At 34.4% G+C, this 15,876-nt stretch overlaps 1 protein-coding gene across 4 annotated transcripts in view; it reads right to left on the bottom strand.

The window, feature by feature from the left end:
- Positions 1–15,876, bottom strand: part of LOC132700028 (probable G-protein coupled receptor CG31760) — a 156,249-nt gene that overhangs the window by 7,709 nt on the left and 132,664 nt on the right. For all 4 annotated transcript variants that reach the window (XM_060667098.1, XM_060667097.1, XM_060667099.1 and 1 more), the window contains 4 exons: positions 12,491–12,623; positions 9,814–9,967; positions 9,063–9,172; positions 6,427–6,641 (listed from right to left, as the gene is read on the bottom strand). In XM_060667098.1, the coding sequence (XP_060523081.1) occupies positions 6,427–6,641; positions 9,063–9,172; positions 9,814–9,967; positions 12,491–12,623 (612 nt within the window). The remainder of the gene's footprint in view (positions 1–6,426; positions 6,642–9,062; positions 9,173–9,813; positions 9,968–12,490; positions 12,624–15,876) is intronic.

Consider the following 15,876-nt stretch of genomic DNA (forward strand, 5'->3'; position numbering starts at 1 on the left):
TTAAATTAATTTCAATGCCTAAACACTGAAGTTCTTGGCAAAAGGTCTGCATAGAAGTTTTGGATTTCTGGATTTTAATTTTTCCATTTTTGATACACAATGTTAAAATGTTAAATATTTTATTTGTAGTAAAGCACTAGTGACCCTTATTGTTTATTTGTATATTAAAGTGCTACATTTTAGAAAAAGTTACAGGATTTTATGGGCTCGAGCCTTTTTACCACATTCTCGCAAAATACGACCACAATGAGTCGCTGTTAGGCTATGTTAGGCTTTTTGGAAGATTTTTGAACCTTTTAAACAAAAAATCAAAAATAATTCCAAATTATCAATAATATTCAATTAATTTAAATAATCCTTTCAAAAATCAGTTCTCAATTGTAATATTTTAAAAGCAATATGCATTTTGGTACTGGGAGAAATCATTAATTTACTACAGATTTCTCACTTTGTTGTCAATTATTTATTTTAGAAATATATTTCTTCATAACCTAAAGCAAAATTTTACTGTCAAGACGTATATTATTAAATAATAATAATTTCTAATCAAACTAATCCAATAAATAATATGCAGAAGGATTTTAACTTAAAAAAAATCCTTGTTGATAAGAAAACTGTAAAGTCTAATAATTTTTATAATATTTTTAACTAGTTAATTTTGAAAAATCGATTAAACTTCAGATCTTGGTAACTGTTGGTCCTAGAGGATCGCCTTTGGTACAGAACGAATCGGGGTTGAAAAAAAAAATGTTTTTGTCTGTTCTCCGATCTATGTGGGCCGAACCTATTTATGGCCATAACTTTTGAACCGATTAAGGTAGGGTGTTCAAATTTGACTCCTTTTTTACCATCCACGATTCGCATAATATATGTAAAAATGGCCGCGATTAGACCTCGGCATCCATCTTTTTCTTCCGATTTTTGGCTGTTTTTTGGACATTGCCATGAAAAAAAATTTAAATAATCTACTGATTTGATATTTGGAAAAGTACCGAGCTTAGGACCGTGATGGAATCTATTGAAATTGAGAGGTAGGAAGTATTTTTTAAAATTTAAAAATCACTTTAAAAAAAAACAAAAAATGACTATTTCTCGAAAGCTGTTTAACGAATCAAAAAATTTATTGAAAGGGAAGGCGCAGAAAGAGAATACCCATAAACCTTTATTCTTGACAATTTTTCGAAAATATACAGGGTGCGACGGTATTTCCAAAAAACTGAAAATTAAATTAGCCTTGAAAAGAAAATTAACTGTAAGTTGAATTCTGTTACTCAGTCGGTAGTTTCTTCTACATGACAGTTTAGCCCATAGAGAGAGTTGTATTTAAAGTGTTCGCAAATTGTACAGGGTGTTCGAGATATATCGTGTTATGCTGAAAAATGCCGCAAGTGCCAGAAATTTGCAGCTATTGACTTCAAATTTAGTAACGTAGTAGAAGTCCACCCCAGCATGCAAGTTATAAAAGCTATGTGCAATCGGCAAATATTTTTTTAAAAATTTCGAAAATATTTTTGTCGTAATTTTGGGCTGTATAAAAAGATTTGTTTCTTAAAAACTCTTCGCCTGATCAGCAAAATTCTGGAACCATAAAGCGCGGGAACAACTTTTATTTCAGGCATTGTTTCGATTATGTACAGGGTGTTTCATTTGTGGACAAAAATCTAAGAGAACCTGAACATTGTGCTTTTCCATAATAAATTATTAACCGTAAATCAAAATTCGTAAAAAATATATAATTAATCAAACAGTGTTATAGGCCGCATCAGCTACGAATTTTGTATTTACGATTTTCGTGTATCACACACGCTGCTCGAGATATTTGAAAAAATCCATATGAAAAATCTTTATTTCTAGGGTGATGACATGATGACATCATTGACTATTACGGCGTACGTATTACTTTCAGAAAACAATTATTTTCTTGAAAAAAATTTACTCTATTTGATAAATTGAACCAGGAAATTAAGGGCTATAAACTCGGGCATTTTTTCAATTATGAACAGGGCGTGTCGCTTATGGGCAAAAATTCAAAAGGATCCTAAAAATTATGGTAACTAAAAAACTATAAACCATTTGATAATTTGGTTTAAACAGTATCGTAAATTGTGTTGAGAGAGAGTTTCAGGTTTCGCCTATGTGCGAGATATTTGAAAAAACATCATTGGAAATCGCTATTATTTGTACAATTTTTTATATTTATCTAAGTTTGCCGTGATTTTGAAGTTCGGCGAGACGTGAATGTCATTTTATACAAGGTGCATGCGAAACAAAAGTACATCGATTTTGCGAAAGTTCCATAGTGGTCTGCAGGAGCACGATAGACAACCCATGCGTCCCTCTAGTACAAGAAATTGCGAATCGACGATTTTTCGAAAGCAATCTTGTTTCTCCTTTGTATGCTACTTACAAAATTTTCATAAATGTAATCCAATCTGGACCATTTAATAAATTTTTGTTTTTAGTGGAAGGACAGTTCAAACAAAAGATGTTCGTGTTAAACTACAACTAAAATAGAAAAGATGGGTCTTATGAGGAGAGCTAGTGTGTGTTTTAAAGGCACGAAACTTGATTAGGGTAAAAGTGGGATAGATGCCCCACTTTTTGTAAGCTGACTATAACTTTTTTTTTTAAAGCACTATTCGAGTGAGTTAACTATTTGTAACAACTATAGTCCTTATACTTACTATCTACTCATATCATCATTCAATGCATACCGTAGATTTGTAGATATTCGGCTCTAAAAAAACTTATTGTTTGAGGATAGACGCCTACTGTATGGGGTAGTTGCCCCTGGCAAAATTTCGACCTGAGTATAGATAAAAAATTCGTAAAAAATTAAATAAGATGTTTATTTGCTTTCTTAGTTGCAATAATATATTATAAGGTTTTCTTATCCAAATATACCGTAAAACTAAAGTAAATGGCATTTTTATAGGAACAAATGGCTCAGTCTTTCAATCATTCTTGGGGTAAACTTAGCAACTTAACAACGTCTATTAAAAATTATTTAAAACTTTACCAAACTAAATTTAGGAATAATAAAACTTAAAACAAATCCGTCCCTTAGGACTTCTTTGGAAAAAAACAAAGCTTCCTTCTTAAAAAAAACTAACAGTAATCAAAATTTTCAAATAATCAACAAATATAGAGTTACTGTTTATTTTGGCCAGGTTACTTATTCTTTGAATTCACTTTGGCCAGGTTCGCTTTTAGAGCTGCAAGCTTCTTCTTGTGTCCACATCTATTACAGTAATCGCCATATATAGTGCAATCTTCGTGTAACCAGAGTTTACACATCAGGCACTGAATCCAGGCCGCCGTGGACTTGGTACTTGCATAGTCATCGAAACATTCTCTGCATTGAGTATTTTCTTTATCAGATTTAGTGTGGTCAGAATCTGATTCATCGAATTCTTGTTCACTTTCAGAGCTAAACCTCGGTCTTTTCTTTTTAGGAACTGATTTTTGGTTGTTTTTTCTAGGTTTGTCTGGTGTTTGCTTCGTAGCTTTATCTTTAAACTTAGCTTTCTTAGAGTTAATATGTTCTTCTGAATTTAAAACGGCAGCACCTTGCTTGCCTCTTTTGTATAATGGAACAGGAATTTTCGGGATAGGTGAACATTCGTTAAGATATTTACTTAGAGTTATGACTACTACAGTTTCAGGCTCCCTATTGATAGTTGACGACGATGGACCAGGCTGGGGCTCAACATAATATGAATTCATATCGGCGTTAGCGTCGACTTCCTTTGGCACTGGTTGGTCTTGAGGAAGGTTTCCTTCATCTAGATTTGTAATGTAAAGGTATAAACAGCTCATAAATAAACTGGGAAGTCAATTTTCCTACTAAGTTTCATATTAACTAGATAGGTTATTTAAAAAAATCTTACCTATAGCCTAAGTACCTGTGTATAAGTCATAGAGGATATATGCCTCTAAGGGCGTCTATACTCAGTGAATAGTGGGGCCTCTATCCTTTTTAGTAGGGATAGACGCCCCAGCAAATAAGTAAAAATACTTAAATAATTTCGTAATTTTATAAACACACCATAACTATAAATGATACATACTATTTAAATAACAATACACACTTAAAACTTACCTTCGAAAACGAAAGTTCTGAACACGTCAAAATGTCACTGTCACAAGAATCATGCAAGCGCGGTAGAATTTTGCAACGTTTTTTTAACTCAAGCGGCGACACGTGCAGTCCTGTCGAAACGCGTGCGCAGACTGTGCTGTGCGGGACGAGGTTTGTCCGGGGAACTTGGTACTAGAGCGTGAACTTGGTTTTAAATGCTCTTGTTTTAAGGTGCGGCGTCTATCCTCCAAGGGCGTCTATCCCACTTTTACCCTACCGTTTGTTTTCACTTAAAGTGGTTTATAATAAAGTGTCGAGTACTAAACACTTATATTAGAGCTTAATGGTCAACTCTTACCCTGAAATTCTCCAAACTTTTAAACCAGTTAGCGGTAGAGTTATCTGATTAAAGTTCGCTAGTACAAAATTCAAAACACATTAACAAAGTAATAACGAACAAAATTACAGTCGATCGCAATTCAACACAAATTATTTTACGTTATCATTAAATATGCATGCGAAATATACGTTAAAATGTACACACTGAACTCTAATCAAACTTTCAGTCCCCTCGCGGTTAAATGCTCCTGTGCGAAATAATTCAGTAAGGAATTTATTTGGTCGTTCGATGATAAATAACGGAGAACAAATATTGACAAACTAAAGCACGAGGATCAAATTCTAACAACAACAAAAGAGCGGTTAGCAAACCATTTACATGACGATGCAACAAACTTACGTGTTTAACGTTACTCTAATGTATAATATTAAACCCAGTTGTCACATTATTAAACGGGGTTTACTTTGGTATAGAAATGATCTGAATGAAAACTAGTACCACTTAACAGTTATGTCGTTTACTGGTCTAACTGAAGTCCTCCATACTTACATAAAATTTGCTTGGTGTGGATAAATGTCTTCTTCTTCTTCTTATTTCTCTTTATTAGGCATAAGCCTGTTTCATTCATCGTCCCCCTGCCTAGTTCTAGTTATGTGGTAGCGGAAGGTTGTCGTTCCAACGTTTTCGAAGTGTGCCGGTGCTTCTTCGTCCCGATGCAGATTTGTCCCTCATTACTTTGTTGTTTGTTAGTTCCATTCTATTTTTCTGTTGAGCACCTAATCATTGATATCTTCAATTTTACATGTTCGTCTTATATCCGCACTCCTTTCCCTGTCTATTAGTGTTTTTCCTGCTATTCTGCGGATTATTTTCATTTCTGTGGACTCTAACATTCTTTGGGTCTTAGATGTTTTGGGGCGGGTTTCGGCGCTATACCTCATTATTGGTCTTATAGCTGCTTTGTATATTCACGATTTCGAGTCCGCATTTATATGTTTGTTCGACAATATTATATTATTTCTGTTACTTTAGTTGTTCGACCTCTTATCTCTTCTTCGGTGTCTCCACATCCGGATGTTTCGATTCCAAGGTGTTTGAATTTCATTTTCTATTGAATAATCTTGTTCTCGATTTCGAGTTTGCATCTTATTGGAATTTCATTTTCTGTTCTCGATTGATATTCTCATGTTGATTTGTTTTGCTGTTTTTTAGAATCGGTAAACAAGTCTCGGCAAGTCATCTTCATTTTCTGTTACTAGAACGGCGTCGTCGGCGTAACTATTATTTTTATCTCTCTATTTCCCATTTTGTACCCTTCATGTTTTAAAACTTGTTTAGTTATTTCATCCATTATAATATTAAGTAAAAGTGGACTTAAAGAATCTTCTTGTCTTATTCCGGTGTTTACGGGTATTTCTTCGGTAAGTTTATTTTCGCCTGAACAAGGTCTTCCAGATCTGAATCCCTCTAATTCTTCTGCCAATGTGATATGAGTATTGATTTTATTTGTAATAATAGTTGTGAATTAGAGTGTTGTGTTTTTTTAAAAGTAAAATTGTTGTGCTAAACTCTGAAGATTTCATTAGTGTTTATAACATGGTCCTTAAACCTTTATACGAAATTGGTCAAATTTGAAAAACTGAATCAACAGGGTTCTGTAACTATTTGGAACTAATTCAAGCTGAATACCAGCTGGAACGTTGTACTGTGGATGATGGCATAGTCGGCGCAGTGAATCAGATCATTTAAGTGTCTACCGAAAACACAATTCGTATCCGTATACCGTCCTTTTAAAAGTAACGAATTCTATTTAATAAAACAATTTTGATTTTTTTGTGGCACATTTCCTGACTTTATTGATACGTCTTTATAACAACTAGCTTTGAATAATAATAGACAAGTTAATTACAGGTAAGTTCGTCAATATAGTTGCGGCTTTATATTCTCAAATAAAATTTAGGAGATGGTCAAGCTACTGGGTTACTGGTATTATGCGATCACTTACCGATAGCTAAACTGTGGTCCCACCAATTGTAGGCGCACTGTTTGAATCTAAGTCCGTCGTTATCAACAATCTCCTCTGCCGTGGGCGTATCCGAAAGCGTCCACGTGCCCAAATAGATGAGCATCACCAGCAGAATTGGTACCATCCACTGCAAGAGCTGTTTATCAGTGAGCTTTACTTTGTGAGCTGATTTTACTCTGTACGTAAGCGAAACTCTGAAGCAAAATTACAATCTAAATATTTTGAAATGCGTTACCGTCCAAACGTGATTTCAGGCTAAACTAGTTTGTACGAATAAACTAGAAACTAAAGAAACCTATATTTTTGATTTTTCACAGAAACTTCCATAGGCTACTGTAATAATTTTTACAAAACTTCTGGATTCCTTCTGCGTCAGTTTTTGCTGAGTCAAACTTGCTGACATTTCGCCAATCATCCTGTTGACTTCTTCAGAGCTTGATTGAAGCTGGCTCGCATTTTACTCTGTACCTGCTTATATATTCCTGGAGGGGGCGGATCTAAATGAGGGGCATAAACACCGTCTCGAGGAATTTTAGTTTTATCGAATGAAATTTTATGTTCGGTTTCGTGATTGTGTTCGGCAACTGCTGACGAGTTTATTTGTCTTAGTCTTAAGGCTCTTTCATATTCTTTGAGCCTAGTTGATGATTTTCGTTGAGAGATTTTTGGACGAGTGGCAAACCTGGTTTTAACGTTATATTTCTTTAGAACTTTTGATATGTGGTCAGTGATGTTTTGACTATTAGGAAGGACCACCGCGGCAAGTGTAGGATTGTTTTCGGCCTCATTACTATTGGAAGGTTGTGGCGAAATGTATTTTGCAAAGGAACGCTTAATATCTTTAATGTGGAAATTATTAGAGAGAAGAGCAAAGGTAAGGTGTTTTAATTCTGGGTTCAGTGTCGCGGGCTGAGATAGTTTTACGGCTCTGTACCAAGAGAGTTGATAATCGATGATTTTTGGGCTGTATGGTGATGTGAGCATGCTTTAAAGTATCGGTCTATGTGCGTCTGTTTTCTGTAAACACAACTACCCAATGTTAGGTCTGATTTTCTACTGATAAAAATATCAAAGAATGGGAAGTTATTATTAGTTTCTAACTAAGTATGTTAGTATTTAAATATTTAAGAAAATCTACTAGGGATGCTTGACTTACATTTAAAACATCACCACACCACCACATATCAAAAGTTCTAAACAAATGTAACGTCAAAACCATATTTACCACTTGTTCAAAAATCTCTCAACATCTTCGATCTGTCAAAGACAAAATTCCATTTGGGATGCTAGGAGTTTACGGCATTCCATGCATGTGCGGCAAAGAGAAGAGACCGGGCGAAAAATATCAACTAGGCTCAAATAACATGAAAGGGCATTAACACTAAGGCAAATATATTCGCGAACAAAATCACGAAACCGGTTATAAAAATTTATTAGATAAAACTAAAATTCCTTCATGTAATCAATTCTTCTACCAACGAGAAATCCGAGAGTTTATAGAAATCTATAAACAACCTAACAATCTGTCCCCCTCAAACAATATATAAGCAAGTATAGAGTAAAAGCTAGCAACGTTAGCAAGTTCGACTCAGCAAAAACCGAAGCAGAAAAAAAAAAACTATATTTCCTTCAGTAAAGCGGGTTTCTAATAAAAATTAAATATAATGATAGCTTCGGTTAGCTGTTGCTACTTTCCTTCTAATTGAGAAACCAGTTGGGCCCAGGGCAAACCTGAAATCGTGTTTGGCTGGTGACTTATGACATTAGTGATTTAATCAACAAACTATCCAAAGAAAATCTACCTGTTACACTTAATTTTTCAATTGTTATTGGTTTACTATAAGATATATAAGACCCATCAAAAGCAACAGTAAAAAGAATAATCCACAATAATCGCAGTAATTGTGGTAAACAAATTTGGTTACTGTGCTGGGTTCAACTTTCAACTTTTTTGAATTTTACTTAAATTTTTAAAGTGTATTTATTAAAAGTAAAAAAATATTGCGGCGTTTTTTATTTCATTTATTCATTAAACATTCCTTTTGAATCCCCATCATAAAGGAAATTATTATTAGCTATTTGTGAAAAACAAGTTTCTACTTGGTATTTATTAATGGTTAGGATAGTTAATAGATCCATAAAAAAAAACAAATTGTGAGATTTTTTGATGTTTCTCAATTTTCACGGACGTCGTATATCATATTTTTCAAAGGAGTCTAGTGATTGAAAAAATGAAATAAAAAAAATCAAAAAGTCATATACCAAAAGCCGCTAAAGATATCAAACGGTTTTTGTTACATTTGGAACAAATATTTTAAAAAGGTTTTGCTGGAATTTCCAAACAAAAATTATTTTTGACTTATTAAAAGTTATAAAATTCAAAAATCATTGCTTAGAGGTAGACATCGCTAGCCGATGAAATGATGAAACCGAAGACCTTTTCCAAATACCTTTTTTAGGTTTAGGGGTATGAATCTCTCAAAAATAGTCCGCAATTTTCAAGAGTTCGTGTTTCTAACATTTTGTATTGCGTATGGAAAACCCATCTATGAAAATTTGGTAGTTCAAATTCAGTGTGTTAATTATTCTCAAATTCCATCAGAATATGTACTCACCTCCACGTTTTCATCAACAAAGCCGTGTACGTAATACAGAATCCCAAATGCCTGGTCCATTTGGTCGCTATACAGGAATACATATCCAGAACCGGAAATATTGCGGCCATCTGCAAAACGTGATTATGACAGTGTTTGCGATGTGCGCGGTAATCCCTATCTAAATGCAAAGTTTTTAATTTCCTAAACCCAAATATTCAAATAATAGGCCCACGGATTTACGAATATCGCATTGCGGGGCTCCGCTTGACATATTTCTGCGTTTCTATCTGTTTAATTGCTTTATAATCGACCTATTTTATCGTTTCCCCGAGATTTGTAATGTGACAAGCAATTTTAATGGGAACTCGACTTGTCGAGAATATATTAGAAAATGTCAATAGAGATATTCGCTCCAACATGCTGATTCACCTTATATCCAAGTTTTTGACCATTTTAATTAAAGAGAACAAACCCATTTTTAAAATTTTTCTGTTCTTCTCAAGTATTTTACATTCTTTTAAGTTAATTAAGTACTTGTATTTATTATCATTATTTATAATTCGCGATTTTTATAGGGTCGGGTTAAGCCTTCGTTAATACCCTTTTTGCGTTTTAAATATGGTCTTGTTTGGGTCTTGTTTTTGTGTCCATTTTAATATTACTTATTCGACTGTGCAGGTTTAACGCTGAAAGTAAATGGGTAAGTAACCAATATATAAGTACAATTAGATGCAAAAAAATTAGTACCATCCTAAACCATAGATCTTACCTCAAGATACATGGTAGCGCATCCAAGGAGTGTAATACTGAGAAAGATTGGACTTGCTACTTTAAATACCTTCAGCTTGCGATGCTTGAACATGTAGACATTTAAAACCAGCGTACAGAACACACAACTAATACTGACACTGAGCAGAGTGATTCTGGAACAAAATCAAAAATACCAATAAGCGTGTTTTTATATTGGATCGATTTATTGTCGCCAATAAGTAGAAAATCATTTTTTTTGAAAAAATAAATTAGGTCGCTTCGAATCATCGTTGGACCAATAGCCTCATTTTTATACTATTCATATATAGTTAGTCCTTATTCATTATTAATCCAGGAAGAAAGTTTTAATAAATCTGACAACAAAGACTAAAACTTACACATTCAAGGGCAAACACCGAAATAATTACAATTTCACAGATGGATTCTACGACGTCTTCAACTTACAATTACAAAAGGACGTTTAATATGAAAGCAGGCACAATAGATTAAACGGAGGGGCTGTTTGCCACAACGTACCGACATTTAAATATAACTGGTAAAACAAAAAAAAGTAATTATTATCTTGCACTAAAGCGGATTTGTAAAATTATCTCCAACGACCCGCCGGAACTCTACTAGAGTATTTTCATAGTTAAAAAATAGTCTGCTACATTTTAGATTCCAATACATTTCACTGAGAGCAAATCTAATCCATAAAAATGTCATAGAATTGGATTGCCACAATCACGACACGACGGCCAATAAGGTAACGAAAGCGGCTACTAAACGACGTCAAGGTGTATAATTGAATGAGAAGCCTTTTGAATGCAGTAAATCAAGAAAGGGATGGGAAAAGAATCTTGACAATGGCCGACAGATACGTAAAACGGAACAAGAAAATCCTCAAAAATATTTTCTGAAAACTTATAACTGACTATGGTTAATGATGAAACCTAGGTCGCGGGAATAAGCCCGGTATAAGTGGATAAAAGTACTGAATGTAGATCATACCCAGAGAAGCAAACACCCCTCACATGTAATGCTAAAGCGACGGACTACACCAAGGGCTAAACTCGTTCAACTTTAATGTATTCTATAAGCAAACGCAGATGACAGAAATATGAATTTGGAACAGTAACCAGACACGATGACGTGATTGCATTATTTTATCGAAAGTATACCCGCTTGGCAACGACGCTCATATCTCAAAAACGGAGCGTCGTACAGCGTCGCCATTGGTACAGATGGAATCAGCGTCGAAAATAAACATTTTCAATTTTTTTCTGTTCTCCGTTTCTCTGTAGACGGCGAATTAATTGGATTTAACTCTTAAACGGCTTGTCACACGGCCTTCAAATTTGACTCCTTGTAAGCTGTCCAGGAGACACATAAACCAGACAGCGTCCCTCCTTTTTTTTAGATTTTCGACTGTTTTTTGGACATTGCTATGAAACACGATGAGTGTCCGAAATTTGAAGCTGTCCACTTAAATTTTGATACACATATAGAGTTTAGCTCCATAATGATGCCTATTGAAACTGGGGGGCTGGGTGTCAGGAAGTAATTTTAAAATTTTAAAAACCGCATTTGTAGGGTATCTAAAAAACACATTCCTCCAAAATGGTATATATTATCAAAAAAAATCTTGAAACCACACGACGCTCAAGTCCGGACCAAAAATCTTTATTCTTGATGATTTTTTGAAAATGTACGGGGTGCGTCGGTAATTGGCAAAAAACGGAAAACTGGGCTTCCTTTATAATGATAATTCACTATAACTTTGATTCTGTTGTCAGTTTCTTTCAAATGACTGTATAACGCGCATGAACAGCTAAAATTTTTGTATTTAAAGTTTTCACATATTGTCCAGGGTATTCAGGATATTTTGTACTATATTCAAAAACGTCATAGGTGACTCAAATATGTAGCTGTCGACTTCAAATTTGGCAAGGAAGTAAAAGTCAGCAGCCACATCTAAACCGTAAAAATTCAAAGTTATCTATCAAATATCACCAAATTTTTCTTTGATTATTTTGGGTTATAGAAAAACCTTGTCTTCTCAAAAACTATTTAACCGATCGGCAAAGTTTTAGAACCCGAAAACGCAGGAGATTCGGGGCTACGATCTTTAATTTAGTCATTTTTTTCGATTATATACAGGGTTTTTTAATTATAGAAGAAAAACTCACGGTTTTCGAGTATCCCATACCCTGCTTGAGATATTTGCATAGTTTCTCGAAAACCATTTACTCTATTTGAAAAATTCTATTTCTGGAATTTTTCCAATTTTGTATCGTGTGTGTGTGTGTGTTAACTATAAAACATGAGACAATTTGGTTTAAACAGAATCGTAAACTGTATCGATAGTAAACTGCATCATTAATAAGTAAAAGATGCTCTATACAGGGCGTATGCACAATACAATTACATCGATTTTGCGAAAGTTCCGTAATGGTCCGCAGGAGCACGATACAAAAACCATACGTCCCTGTAGGACAAGAAGGCCCGAAGCGAAAGATGCTTCGCGCTACGCGCTATGGACTTGCCCCGTCCAGCTACGATTTTTCGATAGCAATCTTGTTTGTTTTTTCTAATGAAATATCCTTTAACGAAAATCTCGTATCTAATAATAAATGAGACTTTCAAGACGCATATCATCGAGGGATATGACCCAGTGAGCTATTGTTACTACTTACCTAAAGGGCCAATGATATGTAGCTAGACAAGGGGACGGATCCGTACAAAAATGACACCCCGGGGCACATTTTCTGCACTGAAATATGGTCTCCCATGAATTCGTGGAGTTTTCCAGATATTCCTCCCAAGCAACTGTAACAAGAATAATAAAAATAAGGCTCCTTCCCGCCCCTCCAAAAAAAATTGTTTTCTCAAGCCTCTCGGTTCAATTTATTTTCCAGGAAGACGAATAAGTAAGCAAACTACGGGGCTGATATTCTGACAATAGCGAGGCGGTAGAGTTTGAGCTGCCAGAAATTGAAATTGCAGATTTTCAATGCTTATGAATGGGAAAATACGACACGACCAATTTGAATGTAAACACGGAATATAAATTTGTATAAGTAATTTCGCGCATCTAAAAGATGAAACAAACACAGCCGTCTATTATTTAAAGAGTGAAACTAACTCGTTACGGTAATACCTTTCGAATTCGGAATGTAATAAAATTCTGATATTTCGCTTCCGATTTAAAGGAACTCGATTGGAAAAGCTTTTACGAATTAAATTGAATTGCATTCAAGTCAAGACCCTTTTCTGATCGAGAATTCGAGGTGCAGCGTAAAGAAATTTTCAAAATAAACGTTTCAAACAATGTGGCAAAAAGAAACGCCAACGAATTTTTTGCAGACTTATGCTGCTGCATTAAATTAACGCTTAAAGTACTAAAACTATTCCTTTCAAAATTTAGAGCAGTCACTATAACCATCCAGTCACCTGACCTATGAACCAATAACATCGTTTGTTCAATTGATGATTTTCATATTTCGATTTTTTCACATAAAGTCACGAGAGTAAAACAACAACTTACTATTCAGCTAAGCTAATTAAAATGGATTAAAATGAAACAAACTTTTCACACTCCGGTTCCCAAATTCATAATGTTCTGCTCATTTAATCTTTAATCATAACCTGAAATTAACACGACTCTTCTCGCCCACATCAGATCTAATTTAAATTCTATACCGGGTCCGGTAAAGAGAACGCAGGAGTCGGGTGAAAGCAATTTTGTTCAAAAGGAAATATTGATGAATAGCAATGATGACAAAATTGCGAATTAGGGTACAACTTTAACTTCTATGCCCACAGACCCTACTTTAGTACAATGATGTTTATTGAGATGAGACTGCATCCGCCAGAGTGCGGTACGAGCTATTCTTCTAATGCATAAAACTATTACGGTGTATTGTATCTAAAACTTTGCTGCATTGAAAAATAAAAGTCTGGGCTTGATATTTGATGAAACGATTTAGTTTAAAATCACAAAAAAGTTGTTTGTGTTTCGCTAAAAAACCAACTAACCTTGCAGCTCGCAAGAAACTTTTCAGGATTTTAGTTCTCTGATTTTTGACTAAACTTAAGGTAGCAAACTAGTCGTAATCTACATGCTATAAAAACCGTTATGGATTCTGAATTTTTGCAAAGTAACGACCGGAAACATTCAACAGTTAATATTTTCTTTTAAATCTTCCGGTTTATTCTGTAAGACTTCCTTTCCATAAGGCAATACTAACATTTTGAAATAGTTTCTCATAGTTTCATAGTCGCACACTAATAACAAAACGAAAATGGTAGTAGAAATTTCATAATATTCGAAAAGCCAATATAGATCGTCGCCGATCAAAAAAACTGTATAAGGTGAATGTAAAGTGTCGACAAAGAGACAAACGTTATTTAGCTTGTAGCTCGATGTAGTAGCTTACGCGAAAACCCAAGAAATATCAATACATTAAAAATGTAATTTTTCACACCTGCTTTTTGAAATTTTTTCTTATACAAGTTACTTGTGATAGCTAAGAGAGCGATAAAGTTAAAAAAATTAGGCTACATTTTATTAGCAACATGTTGAAACATCTTATTTGAGCAACAAAATTTCAGTGGAAGTAAATAATTTTATTTCTTTATAACCTTTCTGTTTTAAACAGGCTACAACACAAAAATATTACTTGCTGCCCACTATCTCGACTTACAAAAAAAGGATGTATTATAATTTGTCAACAAGCTTAAAGAAGACATTTAAGTTACAAGTATTGCTAATTTCTTACTAAAGGAGGACCCAGTTTAAAGATCACTTAACATTTTAATTTGCGACCTCTCAAAAAAAGTGAAGTGTCGCAGCGGTATAAGTAGAACTGGAAAAATACTTTATCTTTTCGAATTTGATGTTGCTAAATGGCGGGGGAACGGTTCACCGTTAAAAAAAATACATAAATTTAAAGGCGTTCAAACATCAAAGCCGTAAAAACAAGTCTCGAATATATATTACTCCGAAAGCATTCGTTTCAAAATCCCCTGGAAATTACCATTTAGCGTGAGTTCGAGGCGTAATTCTTCTGAATTATTTGTCAGCGATTGGGAAGAAATAAAACAAAAAGATTTCTACCCCCTACGTTGCGTCGTTTGTTTTGTTTGCGTTTTATGCCACCTCGACAATTACAGGGTGGCCACTACCATGCGATTTTTCCCTGACACCTTAAGAGTGGGTTTCACGAGAAAAAAAATTCATATATGTACAAATATACAATGTATAATTTTATGAAACCGCCCATATGTTAAAGCAACCTTTGGAGTCCACGGTCTCCTTTTGCCAATACTATTTGATGGCAATGAGGCCAGTTTCTTCATTAATGTAGGTCATGAAATTTTTTGTAAGAATATTTATATTGTTGAGAATATCGGGTATTACAAAAAATAGGACATTGTTAGAGGGCTGAGATGGTATCGCTAGGCGATTCTTTGGAACTAGGATCGCCGCAGAAAGGAAACACACCCTACATTACATTCATGGCAATTTGAATGCAGACCAATACATCATAGATTAATAGAGAATGGGTAACCTCTAAACTGGAGATAATAGACACCAGAATATTATGATTGCTTTCAATATGCCTCGGTCGCTAGTTTAGAAGATACAGAATACAAAATTTATTCTCAATTTTCTCATTAGTTGAGAAAGTTTTCATAGTAGAATAATAAAAATTGGCAGTTTTCTGTTTTTTTGACATGACAATTAAGAAAGAATGTTCAATTTTTCGTAGTGCGTTTTTTAATTGTTGCATTTAAATAGTTTAAGGTGAACATTTGATGTTATTGCTCCATTTGAATTGCTGGCCAATTTATCTAAACCTCGTTAATAAAACTGATTTCAGTACAATTTAAACTTACTTCTCGAATATGTACCGCTCGCTTTAAGAAAAAATATGTAGTTTATGCGAGATGAGGCGTCGCTACATTTGACGTTTCCTGACAGTTTCTTGATCGGTGGATTGGCTGTGGAAGTGAATTTTTTTCGGCAGCCAACGAGTCCAAACTTAAACCCCTGGACCTTTTAATATGGGGTCATAGT

Source organism: Cylas formicarius, unplaced genomic scaffold, assembly GCF_029955315.1.
Source record: "Cylas formicarius isolate icCylForm1 unplaced genomic scaffold, icCylForm1.1 PGA_scaffold_3__17_contigs__length_32017465, whole genome shotgun sequence".
NCBI lineage: Eukaryota > Metazoa > Arthropoda > Insecta > Coleoptera > Brentidae > Cylas > Cylas formicarius.